At 43.3% G+C, this 22,270-nt stretch overlaps 1 protein-coding gene across 2 annotated transcripts; it reads right to left on the reverse strand.

Annotated features, from left to right (window-relative positions):
• Positions 1 to 404: 404 nt before the first annotated feature.
• prkdc (protein kinase, DNA-activated, catalytic subunit) lies at positions 405 to 21,807 on the reverse strand. 2 transcript variants are annotated; one of them, XM_028432948.1, is made up of 86 exons: positions 21,504 to 21,666; positions 20,908 to 20,984; positions 20,720 to 20,824; positions 20,561 to 20,635; positions 20,343 to 20,451; positions 20,160 to 20,272; positions 19,972 to 20,071; positions 19,828 to 19,883; positions 19,717 to 19,747; positions 19,466 to 19,623; positions 19,238 to 19,384; positions 18,985 to 19,149; positions 18,721 to 18,889; positions 18,511 to 18,560; positions 18,299 to 18,415; positions 18,028 to 18,177; positions 17,729 to 17,838; positions 17,478 to 17,637; positions 17,269 to 17,349; positions 17,059 to 17,178; positions 16,721 to 16,880; positions 16,540 to 16,640; positions 16,359 to 16,446; positions 16,112 to 16,275; positions 15,880 to 16,032; positions 15,702 to 15,809; positions 15,386 to 15,612; positions 15,163 to 15,257; positions 14,798 to 14,900; positions 14,583 to 14,716; positions 14,248 to 14,478; positions 13,925 to 14,151; positions 13,640 to 13,848; positions 13,415 to 13,547; positions 13,163 to 13,321; positions 12,883 to 13,086; positions 12,615 to 12,803; positions 12,423 to 12,527; positions 12,178 to 12,345; positions 11,927 to 12,054; positions 11,636 to 11,843; positions 11,367 to 11,545; positions 11,114 to 11,282; positions 10,654 to 10,719; positions 10,489 to 10,552; positions 10,230 to 10,378; positions 9,968 to 10,108; positions 9,767 to 9,886; positions 9,547 to 9,690; positions 9,302 to 9,453; positions 9,087 to 9,218; positions 8,898 to 9,009; positions 8,677 to 8,801; positions 8,440 to 8,589; positions 8,169 to 8,342; positions 7,947 to 8,045; positions 7,597 to 7,807; positions 7,345 to 7,519; positions 7,051 to 7,251; positions 6,851 to 6,966; positions 6,606 to 6,737; positions 6,341 to 6,520; positions 6,053 to 6,261; positions 5,842 to 5,980; positions 5,567 to 5,755; positions 5,219 to 5,443; positions 5,023 to 5,131; positions 4,847 to 4,949; positions 4,610 to 4,772; positions 4,357 to 4,531; positions 4,090 to 4,283; positions 3,821 to 4,004; positions 3,521 to 3,681; positions 3,235 to 3,446; positions 3,074 to 3,161; positions 2,858 to 3,001; positions 2,558 to 2,765; positions 2,413 to 2,480; positions 2,092 to 2,312; positions 1,869 to 1,961; positions 1,663 to 1,749; positions 1,508 to 1,579; positions 1,203 to 1,404; positions 932 to 1,120; positions 709 to 848; positions 405 to 620 (listed from the first exon to the last, which is right to left on the reverse strand). In XM_028432948.1, the coding sequence occupies exons 1-86, from the start codon at positions 21,664 to 21,666 to the stop codon at positions 416 to 418; spliced, it is 12,321 nt and encodes a 4,106-aa protein (XP_028288749.1). In that variant the 3' UTR covers positions 405 to 415. The 2 variants fall into 2 exon arrangements, with proteins under 2 accessions (XP_028288749.1, XP_028288750.1); XM_028432949.1 differs by having other exon boundaries at positions 416 to 620; positions 6,851 to 6,963; positions 21,504 to 21,807.
• Between the last annotated feature and the right edge of the window lie 463 nt (positions 21,808 to 22,270).

Here is a 22,270-nt window from a genome sequence, read left to right on the forward strand (position 1 = left end):
ACAATAATTGTTTTCACCTAGTTTTTTCCATTAAAACTTACATCAGATACTTACAACCTTTCAAGTCTTTGTTGAACACACACAAGCTGATGCAAAAACAGTGACAGATTCACTGTAATAACTGGCCCAGCCCTTTCTAGCCGCAGTAGATGCAAACTACTAAACTAGTTTTTCTGGTAGCTGCAGATCAGAATGTTCTGGACAGATGACTTACCTCACAGAGCTGCTGCCGTGGTGGTGCTATTGTCTTTGTAAGGCTTTTTTTGGAGAAGAGTGGCAAAACAAACACTGAGGATTGAATGGAATTCAATCTATTTTTTAATGTTGTATGTAAACATGTCAGAACATGTCACAGAAGATAAACAGTAATGAACCAGAAATCATACAGTATTACAAAACCGTCAGTTAATGAGTATCAAATCCACGGCTCCCAGCCCACCCAAACTCTGCCCAGCACATTCGGGTCCGTGGCTTGATCAAGCAGACAGTCCACCTGTTTCTCTGCAGACAAGCCTTCAGCTGGAAGCTTGGCACGAATGTTGTGCTCCTCAGCCCCCAGAGCCACGGACTGCATCCCTGAGAAGGCAGGGTCCTTCTCAAAACCCAGCTTCAGCTCCTCACTGACAAAATACAAATCACATATAGAGTTTATATGAGGGTTTATTGAGGACTGGGTTCAGCGTTCTTGGATTTAAATCACTGAGTTACCTGGTTATAACAGCTGGATTTGCTCCTTCTAGTTTTCTTCGGGCAAAGTTGACCTTCTGTAAAGGATACCAGTTGATTTCTTTGGTGTCGACGCTCTCTGTCCATGTGCCCCCTTTCTTCAGCTGCTTCAGCTCAAAGTTCTGTGCAACAATAATAAAAGTTGAAAGTCATTTAGGTTACTATATAGGATATAGGATCATAGCAGGAGTGATGGTTTCGGTACCTTCCAGTCCAGTGAGGGCTCCTTGACAAACACATCCATGGTGTTGAGCAGCAGGTCTGGCTCTGCCCTGTAGGCTCGCAGGGAGTGAACCATGATGCTCTGGATCAATCCAGACTTCTTCAAAGGCTGCATTAGATTCACAAACTGCTGGGTCAGCCTGAAAGGCATGAGCTCAGGCACAGGGAGGAACTGCAAGGAGACACAGGTGCTGTTTACACAGACTCAAACGTGTGTTAAAAGCAGTAAAAGCTGCACCTTTCCCTCGACTGACCTGTGTGGCTGAGCCAAACGCATGACCGAAGTCGATGCCGATCATGCCGCCCGTCTCCATGTTGACCATGAAATTAGACAGATGGCGGTCTCCAATGCCGAGAATCCAGTGGCTCACACACAGCAGAGCATGGGAGCTGATAAAGTGGGATCGCAGGGACAGAAAGGCTTCAGGGCTGTTGCACATTTTCAGAAAAGCTCGCCTAGAGATTGTAAAAAAAAAAAAGAAGAAAAAAAAAGAGGAAATTATTTTAATGGAGATGTCAGTCATTACAGGCAGGTGTGCTCTGCATGATTTTTACTTACTTCAGTAGATCATCAGGCACATGCTGCAGCACTTTCAGATAGTTGTTGACTATATCAGTCCGTTTTGCTTTTCTGGAACAGAATTAAGTGTAAGACCGTGAAAGTCTGATACCTTTGAGTTTCACCAATGTGACATGAAGTGAAACTCAACTTACCTGTATGCAATTCCGTACAGTGCGATACCTTGTTGATCTGATTTTAAGGCACACGTTGAGAGACCTTTGTTGTAGGCCTCAGCAGCACTTAAAGAGAAAGACACCAGCTATCAATGATGGTAAATATTACTACATTACACACACCTATGCAGTGTTCTGCCATCTAGTGGTGAGCTTGCAGACTGTCGTTGTAGTATATTCTGTACCTCAGTGCCCTTTGCTTCTCCTTTTCAGTCATTGTGTTATACAGGAAGTCTTTCAGAGTAGATGTATTTTCCATCCATTCAATTAGACCAATTCTGTAAACATAATAAAAGCCATTTCTGTATAATTTTGCTTCATTAAAGTTCATTAATATAATTTATTTACAAAGGCAAACCATCAGCCTTCATTCAGTGAACTGGAAGGGCCGACAGAGAAGCTCAGTACCTGGTGTTTATAGGAATGACCTGGTAAGTGCGGAGCTGCAAGCCTCTCTGTGTGCAGGACGTGTCGTGGTTCAGCAGGATGTTCATGACGGCAAAAAGCTGCTCAATGCGTTGGTCCTGCCGGAGGTCCTCCCCACCTTTTACCAGGAACGGGTGGTCCCGCTCGTCATCGCCACGGATGATCAGACGCTTGGGGCGACGAATGGAAGACATCACTTTTACCTGAAGGGCATGAGTTTATAATATGTATTTTAAATACAGACCCCACACATTTGACACTTTCACACAGTATATATTGTCCTCTTTGACACTGAGAGCGTACCCTTTCATCAAAGCCTGTGATCTTTGCATGATACTCTGGCAGCGGTTTAGATCTGCCATCATACTGTCCTACAACCAGAGGGGGGAAAAGCCTCATGAGTGACCAGAATGGCATTACATACATATATATTTAGGTTTCTACTAACCTGGGATCTCCAGCTCATTACTGAATGAATCTGCTTTAAACCCACTCAGCCAGGGGGAGTACTCCTTCAGGTTCCCTGGTTCCTTCTGAAAGCCACGCATGGATGCAGCCAGATTATCCACCTGCCGCAAAAAATCTCTGTTCTTCCTCTTCTCGAACAGCTTGCTCCCGTTAGGTCCCAGCAGTTTCTCCACTTCTTTGGAAAATTTCTGCAGTGGATAAGGAGAAGATCAATCTGGTGCTTTTTTCATATTTCATGAATAATTTATCTACATAAAGTAAAAAAAAGTAAATAACAAACCTGGATGAATTTCTTCCGGAACGTTCCGTGACCATCTGCGCTACGATCCACGAGCAAAGAGTGCATCTCGCCATACATGCTGCTCATCTGATTCTTGTCAAATCTGGGTTTGTCCAATTCATTTTTAACTCCATCCCACCAATCCTGAGGACCGAATGAGAACGATCAACACCAGGCTAAAAAAAAGAAGAAGCTGAATTTATTGTTGAAATTCACCTTGAATAACATCTCAGGGTTTGTGAGCTGCTGCAGGGCGTCCACAAATTTCTTCACTGCTCCTCCCTTATCCAGCATGCTCCTCAGCCTGTTAACACACAGAGAAATATCTCAACAGAGGCTCTTTAAACACAGTTTTATTTCCACTGTGGCCACTTTACCCGTTTACAAATTCCTGCTGCTGGTGTCCAGCAGCCGAGTCCTCAAACTGGTAACTCTCGCTGCTGATCATTAGAGCGTAAACCAGCGCCTGAGGGTAACATTCTGCAATCTGCCTAATGCAGTGCTGTACAGCTACAGCTTCTGGCTTATCCAATAGGGCGACCATTTGACTGATCCAGCTAATCAGCATCCAGCAGGGAATGGACATCATCTAAGCACACAAAAATGGTAATCAGAGAACTCCTTCCACTGCAAGATATGCATTCCATTTTAAGAAGTACTGACCTCTTTTGTCATGAGGTCCAACGTCTCTGACGGGTACAACTCGATGATCTGCAGCAGTCGTGGGAACTTGAGGCGAGCCTCCTCTGAGTTCATCTTCAGCGCTTTCAGCATGCTCTCCACGACATGGACAGGCAACACAAGAAGGTCTGGGAACTGGCTCTCTGTAAGCAAACACAGCAACAGCCGGAACGAGAGTCATTTACAACAAAGCACACTGTACACACCCTCAGCTCTTTTCACTAAAAAATAAAATGGGAAAAGTGTCATGCATTTACATATGTGACGAGCCGAAGGACTCACCAGCATCCTTCTGCTCCTCTTCACGTAGCTGTTTGTCACAGAAGTTAGCCAAAGTCATGTATGTCTCTGAGATGCTGCTGGTCTCCACACAGTCCTGAGTATAAGACTGAAGCTCCTCATCTGCCTTTCTGGAAGCTTCACACAGCAACTTCAGAGCATGTAACTGCAACCCCAGTTCAACTTTCTGCAATAAAAACATCTTTGTTTATCCAACGACTTAAACTGAACTTTTCTGTCGATGTTTAGGGATCCATATCAAATAGAGATACCTTTGGATTTTCACAGGGCCAGGCAGCTCCAGACAGCTTAACAACTCTCTCTGCTTTCTCAGCTTCGATAGTTCCCAGGACAGAGGGGCTCCTGCTTACAGCTGTGGCTAAGATGTGGAAAGACGTACCCTCCAGTATCTTCTGGTATCTGAACACTTTAGCCGTGGCACTCTGACAGTCACTCTGAATGTTGTCTGCAGAGAGAGAAAAGACGTCTTAAACAAGAAAGAAGCTGAAGTTACATTTTTAAATTTCTTCCTTCCTCACCCAGGAGTGGGACTGTCTTCAGCATGGTGCTGATTTGCTCTACTGGACCCTGCGTTTGGCTCCGTTTGTGGCTGTAGTGGCTAAAGCTGTGGACCCACCGCAGCAACCAGCCTCTGTTTGTTTTGGCATCTCTGTGAAGCTCCTTCAACAGCTTGGTGGCAACTGAAAAGTTATTCTGAAATGTAGAAATAAGTTTGAGGTGACCATGTGACAGCATAAAGGGAAAAAAGACTCCCACTCGTTGCTTCTTTACCTGCTTGCATGCGCTATCAGCCATGTGCAGCTTCATGTTGAACTTGCAGTCATTTACTAATGTGTCGATGTCACCCGCTGGGTCCTCTGAGCCGTCCACCTCCATACTGTCACTGGGAGCGTAGCCTCTCAGCTTTTCCCTTATCTTGTCCAGAAAGAAACACCTAACACAACATTTAGACAAAGTTTTAAGATGTTCCATGTTTTTGCTATGACATTTTTAAGCAATAATACTTACCGAGATGTCACGATGTCATCCCACACATTTATCGGATCCACTTTAGCATCAGGATACCGCTCAACCCATAATCTGACAAGGCGTTTGAGGGAGCTCGCAGACACTAATGACAGAAATGTGATTTTATTTGAAATATGAGACATATTGTTTGAGTTTTAAAGACAGTATCCACATACCATCTCCTTTAATGAACAGCAGGAAGTCTTGGATCTCAGTCAAGGACTGCACTGACTGCAGAATGGTGAGTCGACTTTGTGTAAGCAGTGTATCCACACTGGAGTAACTCTGTAGGGAACAAACCAAACATTTCTCTCACTGATAATACCACATAAAGATCTTTCTGGATAAAAAATAAACTGTATAGCAGCCGACCTCCATGAAGAGCTGCATGGCTTGGTTGGTGTAGTATTTGGCGCGGTCATAGTCCTCCTGCAGGATGTAGAGCAAGCTGAGCTCCTGGCTGTAGTGACTCTCCAGCAGCTTTTTGCGCTCCTCCACCCTCATGGCTTTGTCGATGAAGCTGAGGAGAGTTTGGTCCCCCTCACCCAGCTGTAGCTGCTTCAGCATGCTGCGGATCATGTGCCCCAGGTACATCTCCTAACACACAGGAAAGAGACTCATGTTATATGCTGACATTTAAAACACCCAATGCTGTGAATGGCATCTAAGTTCAGGTGCTTTTATTTACCAAATCTGGTATTAAGACCAGCAGGATGTTACCTGGTAAAGAGGCTCTGACCACATCTTCTCCAGGTCGGGTGGAGAGTTCTCATCTATGTACACAGTGGAACAGTACTGAAGAGACTTCCACTCAGTCAGATGATTGTAGGCCTCCATAGCAGCTATTTCCCAGAAATCTTTCTCAGAATCAGTGGGTTCACCATCGGGCCAGTCCTCTGTGTTTAGAGCCTGCAAGCATGGGAGACATTTTTATACTGCGCTAATCCATATGCATTGTTGTTCTGCAATAAATAATTTAACCACCAGCTTCATACCTCATTGTAAAGCTTCTTAGCTTCTGCAAAGTCAGTGTTGGCTTCAGCTTGAAGTGCAGCACAGGTGATCGACTTGGTCCCAACTTTACCACCAAAGATGCCGCGGACGACATCGTAATCCTCCAAAGATCTGTAAAGCCTGCAGAACAAAACAGCACATCAAACACACTTCATGTTAGCAGAAACATTCACAGCGTAAACACTGGGATACCTGGCAAGGTGGATCCATTTATTTGTGTCTGGGGGGATTTCTTTGTGTCCTCGTGGCCGTTTGGCAGGGCGTTCATCAGAGCCACTGGCCTGCAGCAGACCCTCTTCCAGCAGAAGGATGCCTGATGGCTGCTGGAGACTCACAAGGCACGTGGAGCTGATGGCTGCTGGATCGATGTGCTGCAGGTCTTTATGCTGGTAGCACATGTCCTACCAAAATAAACAGTATTAACTTAGCATTTACCCTTAAAGGTACAGGCACTGATTTAATATTAGGATTACTTATTACCTGCACACATGCTATAAATGGAGGGAAGCAGAGTGTACTCTTGCTCAGGAATGTATTTATGTGGCGCCGCAGCTCCTCTTTAATCCTGCAGCTCTCCTGTGGCCCGTGTTGTTTCTCCATTTCTTGTACAATAGCAGCAAACAGGGAGCTGAACAGCTGTTTGGCTAATATTGGGTCTCTCTAGAAAGGACAAACAACAAAAGAAATACACAACAACGATGACATATGGTCTCGTGTATTCAAATGCACTGCTCTGCTGTCTTACCTGTGCCAGTGCTTGAAGTGGAGTGATGAGACTGCTGTATGGGATCTGGATGTCTGGGAAGTCTCCCACTCTGTAGTTACGATACAGAGTTACCTGAGCCTCTTTTCGCAGCCTTTGATCAGCCTTATCTTCCTGTGGGACAACACACAGAAACCCTAACATTATTATATGTTGGTGACAGTAAACGTAGCGGTCCAACATAATGTCAGCATATTGGTTTGACTGAATCACAGCCTGCTGGATACCCTTTTCTGCCTTTGGAGTCGGATCTCTTTTTGCGCATAACTCAGGCTGACTTTCTCCTGGTCCTTCAGGAATCTGCGCCTCAATCGTAGGATGTTGCTACGCTGCTCATGCTCTGCTGTAGAAGATTGACATTCATAGCATTTTAGTGACTGTAAGAAAAACTGTGGAACTGGTAGGTGTTTTATACTCGGAGTTTTACCTTTTGTGCGACTGTCCACGTCATCCGTTGATGCAGTCAGACGCTTCAGGCCAAAGCCTTCTCCTACTGGTCTCCTTGCTGTTTGCCTCTCTGCTTTCTTATCAAACACCATCAGTGACGACAGCGACTCAGAGCCAAGTGTGTACTCTCCAAGCGTGTCCACACTGCTGCCTGTCAGCCAGTTATACGCCGTACGACGACCTAGGGAAGGAAAACCTGTGTTTCATTCACACAGTACAGTGTTAAATCTATCTAAGCACCGCCCTATCGCGGGATACTGATCTATAGAACTACCTGCCGCCTGGGTTTGGGTGAACTCTAATGACGTCTGAGTGGCTCTGAGCTTCCCCTTCATGGCTCCAGATTGGGATGCTGCCACGCTATCTGGTCCTTGAGAACTTTGAGTTTCAACAAACATGGGTGTCATTACTGTGCTCCTGAAACGCCAGTTGGAATCAATCACATAGTCCTGCAGAGTAGAAAAGTAAGCAGCACATTAGTGACTAGTATTTTTCCCCCCCGACACTATGAAAAACAGCTGCTAACCTGGAAGGTACACTCTGACAGAGGGTACTCAAACATGTTTCTTATGAAATCAGGACTCTGGCTCGTCCGTTCCAGCAGCAGATTGGTAGCCAAGCTTAGAAAACACCTTTCGATTTGACAGGAGTACAGAGAGGAGAGGACCATCCGCATTCGGTCAAGGGTAGCAGTGGGGAGGCGCTTCTCCTGACTCCAGAAGTTACGAACATAAAGCCTGGAAATAAGAGAGAGGAAGGTCTTTTTACTTAAAAATATGAGTATCCACCCTGAATTACTTTGTACATTCGTATGCAAACATTATGAAATCAAGTCTAATGTTAAAACTATTAAAATGTTCAGTAGCTGTTGCTTACTGAAGGCCTTGGTTTTCCTCTGACAATCCCTGAAGGAGTGTTTCTTTAGCTGCATTAAAGACCTCTAGTGAAGTGTCGTCCTTCATGCTTTCTTCATCACTGGAGAAAATAAATACATCACATAAATCACATAAGTTTTTAAACACACTAAGACAGAAAACACTGATACACTTTGGCACAAAAATTGTGATCTGTTTGAGAAAGAAGGCCAAAATATCGGACCCGTAGTTGTCCTGGATCCACATGAGGATGTCGTACATCCTCTCTCTGCAAACAGGTGAAGGATGAGAGACGAAGGCTGTCACTGGTCCCAGGAGCTCCTGAAGCTCAACCGGGGTCAGACGGGCAATAATCTTGTGGATGATATCCAGACACACTCTCTGCCTCGCTTCATCTCTGAAAACAAAACAAACACAGTATAAGATGTTATTCATTTACACTTTCAGCCATGATGCGCAACTAAAATGAGAACATGTCCGGTCTTAGGACTCACCTGTGACCCATCATCTGCATGAATCCTTTGGTGTTGAGCTGCAGGAAGATGTCTGGAATGACATCAGCTCGGCTCAGCACACACTCCAAGCAATTAGTCTTTAAGATGCCATGCAGCTTCGGCAGAAGGAAGAACACGTGAATGACAAACCTGTGATAAATAAACAAGGCTTGGTGGGTAATTTAATTTAAGATTGACAGATTAGATAATGAAACTATAGTCCAAATATAATCCCACCGATCCATAAATGGAGGAAAGTGCTTTGACACTTTGTTCAAGCAAATAATGAACTTGTCATCCAGGTCTTTTTTCTTCAAGCCTGTTATCTTATTTGCAGCAAGGCTGAGGAGTTCTTGATGTTGCTGAGGCATAAAATAAAAAGGCACGGGTGATGTTATTATATAATGAATAACAATAAATAATAATTATTAATGAACCAATCCTGAGAAAGTTCATACCTCGCCCATTTCAGTCATACTCTTCAGGATGAGGCCAATGATTTCAGCAGCAGCTGAGTAGACGTCCTTATACCGTATAAAGGATATGTTGTTGGTGAGAGACTGGATGTATCTGGAATAAAAACACACACACAAATGAATCATATAATTGCTAAATACTCTACATTGCACTTAGTGGCTACAGCATACCTGTCATATTCAATTCCACAGGAGGCATCATAAGCAGGGAGGTTGTTGGCAAGGATGATACCCAGCAGCTGAAGGCCAACAGAGTTATCTTTGCTGTTTGGGTCTGTGCCACAAAATCGCTCGTATATCAGACTAGAAAAAAAACAGGAAGAAAATATTGATCATGTAAAAAATCTACTAAATAATAAAAATTGCAGAATGTATGCAATTATAACCTATAAGGCACGTGCAGACTGTCTTTCCAGCACTCTACCAGAGTACGAATGATCTCCAGGTTGTGTCGGAAAACAGCTCGTTTGGAGTGAAAGCTGTGCTTCATCAGGAACTCCAACAGCCGGTTGGCGAGGATTTCATCTCTGGGGTTACCCTGAGATAAAAATAAGGATTAATAAATAATGTCACTAAAGATAATGTCAGCTAATGTGCTGTTTTTGTTCTTTCTGAATGGAAGGATGACAACCTTGGGGCTGGCAAGGCTTGTCCACGACAGCACTGTGACCACAACATCCACCACCATGAAATGAATTCCCTCTCCTCCATTTTTACCAGAGACAACAAGCTGCAGGAGCGGTCCAAGCCAGTGCTTAGCATATGGCCGAAATATCTGCATAAAAACCACAACAGTCAACAATCCATGATAGGTTTGATATATAAATACTGTCATTGAAGTATGTACATACCTCCTCTGTGTTGATGATCAGCTTTGTAATGAAGAGCCTTATGTTCAGAGGTGTTGCTGGATTCGACAGTTTTCCATGTAGAAATTTCATCCATGGTGGAAGCTCATTGCACACACTTCCCTGTTTCACAAAGGAGAGAACATTAACTGTGATGTAATCCACCCATGACTCCAGTCTATAGTGTCCATTGTAACAAAGGACCTGCTCAATTTTGGGAGTTATGTTGTTCCTTTGCATGTGTCCAATCAGAGCAGTCATGGTCGCCATGCATTCGTGCTGGTTCAGCTCATCCATTTCTAGATCCACTGCTGCATCCTGGGAAACATTTGCCTCCTCTGTCTCCTACATAAACAAATATAACAAACACCAACTGTATTAAAACTGCTAATGTATAGTCAGTCCTAAACATACAGTAGAACAGGCCCTACTACTGATTCTTTAGAGCAGAGAGATAAGAACGAACCCTTTTTACAACAGTGCGTCTTTGTCCGTCTGGATTTTGGGAGCTCAACGAAAAGCTTTGGACTCCTGTGGAGAAGTCAAACTGACTCATCTCCTCGCTCAGGCTGCTGTCGGCCATGTAAGACTGAGAGGAGAGGTACACGGGTGCTTCTGTGGGAAACAAAAACAACGTAAATCACATCAAAACAAAAAACAAGGCCATGCAACACAGGTTGAGGTGAAGTGTAGGTACGCAGTAATGTAACTGTATCAAGAAATACCTCCATTCTCCTCGCTCACTTCTTTTCGAATCATGATGTATTTCTTCTTCCTCTCAAGAGGGACCTAGAAAGACAAAAAGTAAGTAAATGAACCTCAGCTAAAACTGAATGTGTACTGCTAAACAAACAAAACAAACAAACAAACAAACAAGCAAACAAACATACCTCAACTTCAATTGGAAAGTTATAGGTCCTTTCAACATCAATGATGTTTTCCAGAATAAACTGATTCTGGGTGAAGACAAAAAACACAATCAGAATTCACCATTCCTCTGTTTGCATGGATTAGATTGTCCTGCATGGAGGTACAGTGATGAATAAAAGCTTGTGATAGCTGGTCAATTCAATTACTCTAAATGGATTAAACTAAAACAGAACTATGTTTAAGTGAGGAGCATTATGTTTGGAGAATGCATTCCTGCATAAGAATCTCATCTCTTCTGTGAATTGTGGCGGTGGTAGTATCATGGTTGGGGTCTGCTTTACTGCATCTGAGCCAGGAGAGCTTCCCATCTACTTTCACATCTTGTGTGAAAATCTGCTGACGAGTCGTGCCATATTTATGCATTCACAAACTTTCACTCACCACTGTGAGTTGATGTGTGACTGGCATGCAGGGCAGTACCTTCTCTGGTTTCTCAGTGAAGAGGAACCCGTGGTAAAATTTGGGCTCACTGAAGCTGCAGCTGATGACAGCGATGGCACAGTTGTATGCAGCACAGTGATAGTGTCTCCTGAGCTCAAGTAGCTGAGTCTCACCGGCCATGTTCTCAGTGAATGCTTCAAAACAAGACCTAAATGAAATAAAAGTGATATAATTGTGATTAATTCATGGTTTTAAAATCTACAAAAAAGAAGTGTTAAGAGTGCTGTCCTACTTGATCAGGGCCTTAGACAGCTCGTTTCCCTCTGTTCTGTCAATACGACAGAAAGCTTGGTTGATCCGGGACTCCTTTGAGTAAACATCTTCTTTGGGAACCCGCGTATAGAGGAGCTCCATCAGCTTGTAGCAGCCATTCTTCTTCAGCAACTGGACCTCAAAGGCTGCTTCGTTTGACTGAAATAAATAAACAAACTGCTTCTCAAATCTGAACGAAACAGCGGAAAAAATAATAATAATCATGTTACACGACATTAAGTGGCAAACCTTGGTGAAGCGACTGAGCAGGAACGCAATGATGTCAAAGACATTGGCCACAAAGAAGTCATTCAGAGCCTTAGTGCTGCAGTGAGAGGCAAGAGGCAGCAGGACCCTCTCCATCATGGCCTGCAGAATGGAGCTCATTGGCACGTCGCCCTGCTGAATCACCCCATAGACTGTACAGAGAAGTTGTAGCTGCCGCTCACCATTTGACCTAATCAGAGTGAAGATACAAAAGGCGTCATGAGTCACAAAAATGACAGAAACATCATGTAATCATACCTGTTTTTAACTCACCGCTTGGCAATTTTTTGGAAACAAGTTTGGAACTGCTCCTCCATGATGTGTTTTTTGTCTCGACACAGAATTCCAGCAAGCAGCTTGAGCAGGAGTGGGCTCTGAGAAAGCTCCAAAGCATCCAGCAGCTAGAACACAAATACAGTACAAGGTTTCATTCATTGTTACTTCCCTTTCGTCCCCTGGACTGGTCAGGGAACATAATAACTGATAAAAGTAGTATTTAATGTTATCTTCTTTCATGAAACTACCTTCCGGACACAGTCCATGTAGTTGTTGCGGTGAAGAGAGCCCTTAGCAAACTCATCAGACTGCATGGGGAAGTGAGACGCTACCAGAGTGTCCAGGGCTGTCTGCAGCTCAGCGAGTGGCTCCTCTGGGAGGATTGTGAAGAAGGGCAACACCAACAAGGCCTGGCTCTAAGGATTGATGAAAATCCAACAAATAAATAAGTACCACAAACAGAGGAGTCAAAACACATGTCTCACCTCATTACCTTTAGATTCAGGGGCAGATTCATGTCAACCAGCAGCAAAGTAAAAGTGGAAAACACTGGTCTGAATGCTTCATGCTTGACATCAGAGCAAACGGAGGAGTCAATCTGCAAAATGGTGGAAAACGGTCTGTAAAAGGGTGTTAATGTGTTCACATAGTTTTAATTTGCAGTCATTCATTTGTGCGACTGTACCTGTAAGAGCTTGGAGAGCAGCAGAAGAGTGGCGGTTTTGCTTTCTGGGGTGGAGGACTCTCCCTCCCACCACGACTGCAGGCTGCTCCATCTTCTTAGCACCTCTTCAACCAGCTGTTTCCCCTGAGTCTTCCTCACGGAGCGCTCTCTAAAGCTGTGATCTAACATGCCATTCAGCAAGATGCTGACCTGAACACAAGAAAAAAAAAACAACTGCATTAATTTGTGGGATAATATTGACATTTTTTCTACAATAAATCTGATTTACCATGCTGGGGTTTTGAGAGGAGGCTTTCATGAGACGTGACACTGTGGTGTCCAGTCGCCTCAGCAGCTCTGTGTTGATAGTCATCTGGAAGAGGCTGTAGAAGTACTCGCCGTGGGAGAAGCTGAGGAAGTTGTGGCTATGACTTCCAGATATTGGCACAGAGAGCATGATGGTGTTCAACAGCAGATCCACCAGCTGCTCACTCTGCAGAAGAAGTACAGCAACATGTAGTAAAACACCTCTCAGTGCACTTCGTTGGGTTACTTCTATTTCCACTGACCTGTTGGCTGAGAGAAAAGGCAAGCTGAAGGAGACCATCTGCCACCCTCCTGGAGTTTACATCCAAGGATGGAAGTGCCTTTCTGTCTTCTCCTGGGGCTATGCCTTTATACACAGCCATTAGAAGCTGGGACCCAAGTGATCTGGCATAAGTTGAATCCTTTAAGAAAAATACATGCAAAACAAACATGTAAAGCATCAAATATTACACTTATTTTGTGTTAAAAGGGACAAAATATAAAAATCTGTGTACCTGGCTGTGCAGAATGGAGCTGAGGAAGCCAGCTTTGTGAATCTGCTTGCAGGAGGACAGAACCATTTCCATCTGACCATGGCTGCTGGAGGTGCTTAAGTGATACAGGTCTACAGCACACAAGTCCTCCACACTATAGTCATCAATAAAGAAACATAGAAAAAAAACAAACAACTTGTGATGTCAGAGAAAGCCGTCGCTGTTGATTTGTTTTTACTTACGTACCTTTTACGTGAGATTTTTGTCCGCAAGCTGCTTTCAAGTTGACTGCGGTAAGGTGAGGCCAGCAGCGCCTTGAGTAGAGGAACACACACCTCTGGTAGATTCTTCATCACCTCCACGTCTGCCATGTTGAAACCTACAGCGGATGGCTCACACACCACCATCGCATTCAGGTCGAAGAAAACGGCACAAAAAATGTCTTGCTCCAGAAACTGTGAAGAAAAATAGAAAAATATCAATAAAAATGTTCAGACTAGGAACAGAGAGATGCAATAGCCACAATTATACCTTCCAAAGCTCCTGGTCTCCTTTGACGAGGATCATCAAAGCAAAATCTAGTAGGCGGACTATGATGGTGCACTTGCTGAAGTTGTACTGGTCTACCTCTCTTGGACTGAAGTGAGACGTCTTCTCGCCAAGAAGGAAGCAGCTCTCTGCAGCTGCCAGTTCGTGAGTTGCCAGCTCAGTCAAAAAGAAATGCACAGCTTTCAGGAAGCTTGATTTATCTTTGGAGGCTTGGAAATAAAAGAAAGAAGCAGTCATTGAAATCATTAGTAATCATCAATCGGATAGAGGGGACTGGGGAATATCAGCCGACAAACAGGACTTACTGAGGATGTACTGAGGCTTGATTGTGTGTTTGCCGATGAAGGTGTTGTAGCAGTCGAGAACAGCCAGCAGAAGGTCCATCCACTGCAGGGTGGCTCTGATGCTGAAAGGGCCCATCAGGTCCCTGAGAGTGGGCTGAGAGAGCAGACCTCCACCTTCAACCCGTGAGATCAGGAAGTCTAAGCCTTGATCCTTCAGCATGTCATCCATCCACTGAGGTGCAGATTTATTTCCTTTGTCACACACAGTGAAAAATGTCATTTTCAACATTGTTGGTTTAATTTTTAAAAACTTTATATTTTTTTTTTCTGGGTAATCTAGAGAAAATAATGCTCACCTGGGAGGAGGGGAATAAATTCATATAGGAGCTCCATGCACTTGTGGCGACATTCTGTCTGTGGTCGGCCGCACTGTTCCAGAAGCCACAAAACCACATCAGACAGACAAAGTTTGTCATCAGGTGAAAAGCCCCTGAAAAGAAGAAGAGGAGAAGTATTAGTGTGTGAATGAGCAAACTGAGCACTGGTATAGCTGTAAGACAGAGCACTGAACCTTGGGATGCGCCTTTTAGCATTGTGTTGATTGAGAATGGGGGCTTTCTTTTTAATTATTCTTTTCAGATGGTCGATGGCACTGCCACACTGCTGCAACGTACCTAAATATGACAAAAGCGACAATTTAACAAAAAATGCAAAACAAAAAACTTTACATTATAAATTTTTCCCCTTATGTGTAATGAAACCTAGCAAAACACCCTAAACATGCATTTCAATGATGAATTTAATGCTGTATTTGATCATTTTTTCTTCTATTTGCCACTCAGCCACTCTAGAATTTGTGGACATCTGATATGTAGTCTTATACTTCACACATAATAGGAGGGTGCTTATAATGGCATGAAGTAGAATAACACTTACCCAGGGATCGCTCATCTGAGTGTGCAAGAGCCAGACTTTCAACAAATATGACGAGAACCTCAAACACAAACTGCTCCACCAATGAATTTTCTTCCCTGTAGAGAAAAGATAAGATTTAGTGCAGCACAATAACAGTTACACAAACTTGTTATTCTGTAAATTACACCTGATAAAGTCTATAGAAACCATACATAAGCACTAATAATACAGCTATGTATCCTACCTGAACTGTCTGTAGATACTATTGAACGCTAAAGCTGCACCGAGTCTTTTGAACCCACTGGGATGGAGAGCTAAGCTGTAGATACGTTTGAACAAGGACTTCATGTTAGCCGGGCTCTTCTCCTGCTGCTTGGGGGTCGTCTGTTTGATCGACCATTTGACAAACTCCTCAATGCAGCGGCCACAGAAGTCCCTGAGCGTGCTGTCCATCGGGTCGACCACGCCATCCTGAAGAAACCAGGAAGTGGGAACATTTATTTGTGTGTTGTGTTGGAAGGATTAACCTGTAAAGCCCTTCATATAACATGGATAATTACCAGAATGGCCTCCAGGACAGCTACTGTATCTTGGCTCTCAAACTTTTTGTTGTTCGTGAACCAGTGGATCAGCTGCATCACCAGCGGTTCAAAGAGCTGCCTGGTTACCTGGAACAGATGCGGAGATGTAAACACACCATACCACTCCATGGTATACCAAACAGATGGTGACATTTACCTGATCAACATCGCAGGCCAGTCGCAGCAGCACAGGAAACAGTCTTTTGTGCAACTTGTACATTGGTGGCAAACTATCCTCCCCTTCAACCATCTGAGCGCTCTTACCAACCATGTAGACCACCAAGCTGTGGAGCAGCTCACAGGCTGCTACCTGCATCACACACATGATAACGAATATTAACAATAATGATGAATTTTCATCAGACACTTCCATTTTCTAGATGACATACTTTGGTTTGTCTGTCACTTGTGGACAGGGCCAGCTCACTGATGTGAGGCAGAAAAGGATCCAGAAAGATGACTGGCTTCATATCGGTGAAAGGCACTGCAAAGCTGAGTCTTTTCTCTGAATCCCAGGCGACAAATTTCTTCATCATGTCTTCAGATGACACCACTGAATATCCAGAACAGAGGCGCATGTTCACAACAAAAACAGCCCACATCTCTAACAGGGGTCACTGCACTCTCAAAGCTTACCAGTTACGAGGTTTCTGTTCAGCTTTCCTCCCAGGTGACCGAGCAGCTTTACCACCCTGAGCCTTACCAAGACGAGAGGAGCATCCTCCTGCATTTACACAAAAGTTACCAATAAGCTGAAATAAACACATCAGACACAACACTGTACAAATGGCAGTAAACAGTTTCTCTTATCCGTTACCGTAGTAAGCTCCTTGGATTTCTTTAGCAGCCTTGTCAACACTCTGCTGTATCCTCTGTCGCTTCTCGAAGACATCACCTCCCAGCTGCTCTCATCTTTGGCTAAAGTAAACAACATCTGATCAGACGTCTCTCTAATGAAACATATTTTCTGTAGCACAAATGTACATCTACCATCTTACAGTTAGTAGAGGTGGCTTTCAGGTATCCATCCAGAAGAGGAAGGATGCTGGTGTAGCAGGGCTGCATGGTCTCCAGGGGAATATAAGAAGACCAGTCCTCAAGAGCATCCAGGGCCACGTTGGCCAAAGGGGTGTGACTCAAACCTAACTTAAGAGCTGTCTAAAATCATTCAGAAAAACACACATGCACTCATTATGTAAGCACAAACACTTTCATGTATTAAAATGCTAAAATGTTTTATTCAAACAATTCAGCTAGAGAACCAGATTTTTAAGCTGCATTCAGCTTTCTGTATCTAGTTCTTCAATAGATGATGAAAAAAATAAAAGAGTCCCACCTCCAGAGCCGGACCGTATGCCTTTATGTCCAGAGCTACGATGTTGTGATGCAGCGAGAGGACAAATGTCAAGCACGATGCCAGAAGCTCGTCTTTGTACTGCTTCATTCTGACACACACCTGACAGGAAACACGTTTTTTACATCATGTATGCATAACATCTTACACACAGTAATGTGTATCATTTTATAGACTGTGAGGAGAAGCTACCTCTTTTCCAAACTTGGAGAAAAGAGCAAAACACACACTTTTGATGGGGTCACTCTGAGGGGAGCTCCTGAGGCCAACTCCCTGTTCAAAAACAGCTGTGTGTTATATATGAAAAGTGCTAACAGGACATTAACACATGTTCCTATTCTATAAAACCCTGAAACACAGGTTATTTTACATGATATGACAATGAAAACATTAAATTTTACCTGGTAGTACTTGATTTTCTTGGCAATTTTCATGGTGACTGAGAGCAGTTTGTAGAAGCCACTGACAAGTGGATTTCTTATGGAGTGGAGGATAAGTTCATGGCTTAAAGGATACATCCAAGACTGGAAATACTCCACATGTTTATTCAGCAACAACTCGCTGCAGGAGCAAAAGAACCAGAGTTCAAAAAAGTGTGTGTTTAAAAAGCTAAAAAGCATCCAAGCTGTTCTATGCTTATGTGGTGTCTTACCTGCAGAAGTCCACCAGGTTGATAAAGGCAGTGAAGTCTTTGACCTTATTAGGCAACAGATGAGCTGTGGGGTCAGAGGAGGGCATGACGTGGGCTGTCTCATCAGGAGCCTGACCGACAACAAGTTAGTGCCGTGAATGAGTGTTCAGTAACTGAGCATGATAAAACCTAATACACAGATGCCTATAGGACAAAAACTGATACAAATATTGTTTGCTTGTGGCCCTCTTCCATGCAAGAATAAACTATATATTGAACTATATATTGAATGTATGAAGGACATAAGAGTTAAACCTCACCTCTTCTCCTGTTGTCACTTTCTGCACAGACAAGTCCAGTTTTTCTACTATGCGAAGGATGGATTTCACCAGCTCGTCATACAGAAGGCGGCTCAGGGATCCGAGAGCAGCATTCTGACTCTCAAAAGCTCCATCCAAAAATCCTGAATCCTGCAAACAAAGCCAGAAAATCAAATGCACAGTGAGACCACAGGTCATAAAGGTAAAGTGTCATTTCTATGTTGAAAGCAATTTTCCATATCTTGGGACTGATGAAACTACATAACTGTACCTTCAACTGGTCACAGTCTAAAAGGGCTTTATACAGAGGAAGGTAGTTCTGACTAGCCGGAACTTTCCACTTTCCAGTACGAACTTGAGAAGCTTCGGAGGAAGCATTTTCAGTGTCCTAAGAGTCAAAGGACAGAGAATGTTTTTTTCTGTTAGCACAAAAAAAAATTGCAAGATTCATGATAAGCCCGCATCTGAAAACTTGTGTCTGACCTCAGAAAGCAGGATGGGTTTTGAACAGACACGAATCAAACCCTGGTGCACTGAAAAGAAGCAAAGATTATTATTGTAGCAAACAAACAAAAAAACAGTCATGCCATGCTGTGATGTTAAATTTGCACTTATAGATTGATGAATGTCAAGCTGTAGGGGCTGAACATAAAAGTGCAGCTGTAAAGATGCTGGCCCTCATGATGAACGCACCCACAGAGCTGATAAAACTCCACAGAACAGGCCCTTTTGAAGCCATCGCCACCAACACCTTTAGTATGGACCTGCTACAAGCACTCTGCATTCTCTCACTGTACTGTGGAAAGCTGTCAATCTGCACCACCAGGAGGCGCTCTAGTAGGGGTGTATACACCTCTGGAATCTGAAGACACAAAGGAGAAGAGTATCACACAACCTTTCTAGAAGTGGATCTACAAACAAAAGGACTGTGATAGATCTCATGTTCTTTCTTCCAACCTTGTCCAGGTGAATCAGGACACTGGCTATAGAGTCCAGGAAGCTGGGCAGCTGGTAGAAGCTGTCATCCTCTTTATCAGACTCTGTCAGATACACCTGCTTACAGCGCTGGATCAGTTCTGTGTACATCAAGTCTACATCTTGCGGGCAGACTTTCTTGCATGGCTACAGAAAACAAAGAAATGCGTGATTGTCCGTCAAGAGGTAATAAATTGTGAATAAAGATTGTTACTTAAAATTACAGCAAACACACAGCTGCAAAGAATCCGTATCCGCGTATGGCAATAGACAGTTCTTTGTGTGTTGAGTCCATGGTCTTGATGATGCTGCAAAACTTCTGCATGAAGAACTTCAACTTGCTTTTGTGCTCCTCGATGTCCTCAGCCACCAACACGGCAACCTGGAATGATCACAAAAGCATTGTTTGAAGTGTTTCATTCATCCTGGTACACTGTTTGTGGAAAAGCTCTGGGAAGTTTACTTGTTTGAGGAAGGCCTCCAGCGCATAGTAACTTGTCTTCTTCATTTCAGCATTGATGTGTCCACAGAGCTTACACATGACCTCGAACAAAGCTCTGTAATGGTCCATAAGGCAGGTGCTGAACTGGGATGCATGTCTGCCAAGCAGCCTTAGACCAGCTGTGAAATGTAATTGAATTCAAATAAAATCAGAGTGGCATTAGACGTCGATATATTTGACCTCATATTTTCAATTAAAATGGCAGGTCTTACCAAAGGTAACAGCATAGCGGCTCATTTCCATCTATAAAATGACAATAAAAAACTTATAGTGTCACATTTCACATACACACAGTCACATCTTGGACCCTCTCAGCGAATTACCTGGGGAGTGATGGCCTTCAGTGCATATTGAAAAATGTCCTTCAGTGTTGCTGGGTCTGCAAGTCAGAAACAAATATGAAGAAAAAAAAATAGAGCTGTTGTTCTGATGATCACAAAAGTGAACAGAAAGACACAAACATCCACCTTCTTCCATAGTTTTAGTGAAGTTGACCATCAGAGCGGTGATTCCTCTCAAACACCCAGCAACAACAAAAAGCTTGGGTTCTTTTGTTGAAGAGGTCATCTGGGGAAAAAATATTAACACAACACGAGCTCAGGAAACATGACGCAACACACGTTTGAATTATTTGTGATTTCATATGTCATCCTACCTGCTCTTTTAGCTCTCCTAGATAGGCCTTGTAGAGCTTCTCCGAGTTGTTGACCATCTCACTGGGATGAACCTCTGCAAGAACTCCCAGCAACTCATAGATTTTACCAAGAACTGTTTACAAAGTAACAAAAGCATGTCAGAAGGTTGTATTTTTAGTGCCAGGCATTAAAAGAACACTCACCTGAGTCTGGTAATTTGCTTTTCTGACAAAGCTCACTGTAGAATTTGTTAAATATTTCATTGATTTTAAACTCTGCAGCAACACTGGAAGCCTTTGTGGTCTGAAGAACCTGAAGAAAAGAGAGCTTCTTTTAAACACGTGAAGTCTCAAATTCTCACAAAATCATATTTATAGGAGCGTGTGTTTTTGTGGGTTTATTATGGATCCTTTTCACTCACCTTAATAAGGAGCTCCAGCACTGGAGTCCTACATTTAGCTACTTTTTCCTTTGTGTAGACAGCCATACAAATCTCCTGCATTAGAAAAATAAAATTGACACAATTATTGTGCGTAATTACATACATACATGTACATTTGAATTCAACAGTGGAACGTACCTTTATGTTTACGGCGTAAGTCTTTTCCCAGCCTTTGACTCTTGGTGAGACTTTGTCCAAAAACTTCTCCAAAAAACACACGATCTCAATCCGGGTGTCCCGAAGCTGAAAAACAAGACGTTTCCCTTTAAAAAAAAAGAAAAAAGCTTTGATTGTATTGTGACTGACTAATACTTGATGATACCAACCTCCTCTGATCCGAGGGACTTTCTGAGGAAGCTGATCATCCCATAGTCCTTTGAGAACAACAAGGACATCTGTAAAGCTTAATGAGAGGAAAAGTGAACTGTTAGGGATCATTTTAGTATTTTTTTATCTTATTATATTATGATAACATGTTGTGTTGTTTGTATGACATGAAGACTGAGGCGCCTCTAGGGGATACAGTGTTATGGAGGGAATCTGTGGTTACAGCAACTTCCTGCAGATGTCTGAACTGCATGTTACCTTTGTTATTATGCAACATTCAAGATTTACTTTTTAATTATTTTGCAATTTTGTATAATACATGCCTACTTAAGCTTTGGGAGTGGTCTCAAACTTTGTTTACTGACAAAGAAGCACGTGTATTCACTCCCACCACAGAGTTTTGGTGGAAGAACTGGGTTAATGATCAGTTTATCATTATTTCCTATATGACGAATTGATACACATAAAGGCAGCACTCACAGCTTCAGGGCCTTTGACACTGGGCAGCCACAAAAACACACTGTTATTGTGGAATTGGCGCGCAGTGAGCACTGTGTGGACTGTGTGGTCAAAATACAAGACTTTATTATCTTACCAAGTTCATTCTCGTCTACTGTTAGCATGCACTCCTGTCCCAAGTCGCCGATTATATCGTGACATTTCAGAGCTGCAGCCCGGGTATCCTCGTCTGATAGTGATTCATGAAGTTTGAGGAGAAGCCCTTGGATCCCTGAGGCAGAGCTGCTTTGGGAAGACATGACTACAGCTCTACGATAAGCTAACGATAGCAATACTACTGCATCATAGCTTTAGCTAAGTGCCCGATCAAGGAACAACAATGCTCATCGACTTGGCTAAAGAATAGAACAAGTTGCTAAAGCGTAGTCATTCAGTCTTCCCTCACGTCACGGAGAGTGAGGTGAAGTCACGCCCCTCACGGTGGGATTGCACCTCCGCGACAGAAGATCACTTTTTGGCAGAACACCGGAAAAAATGACCGGCGATAGAGTGAAAGAGATTTTTTTTAATCTCGCCTACGTTGCACCCGTTATTACACACGCGACGTCTGCCAGATTAAAAGATAATTTAATATAGAAAGTGGCAGCTTGCTGAAAATGTTGTCAAGAAATGTTTCGTTTTGTATGACAGTACACAGTGGACTACATCTGTCGTCGCGTATAAATAACGTCATCGACAGTAGCGTTTCAATCACAATGAAACAATTCATCGTCCTAGAATGAGGTAAGATATTTAAAGGGTGAAAACCACCACAAAGCGGATCATGTTGAGAGCGTTAGTGAGAGCGTTAGCTACAAAAGTCTCGGTTATTCGGTGCCGTAAGTGCTAGCTTGCGGACCGGCT

The sequence above is a fragment of the Parambassis ranga genome, chromosome 20, assembly GCF_900634625.1.
Source record: "Parambassis ranga chromosome 20, fParRan2.1, whole genome shotgun sequence".
Classification (NCBI taxonomy): domain Eukaryota; kingdom Metazoa; phylum Chordata; class Actinopteri; family Ambassidae; genus Parambassis; species Parambassis ranga.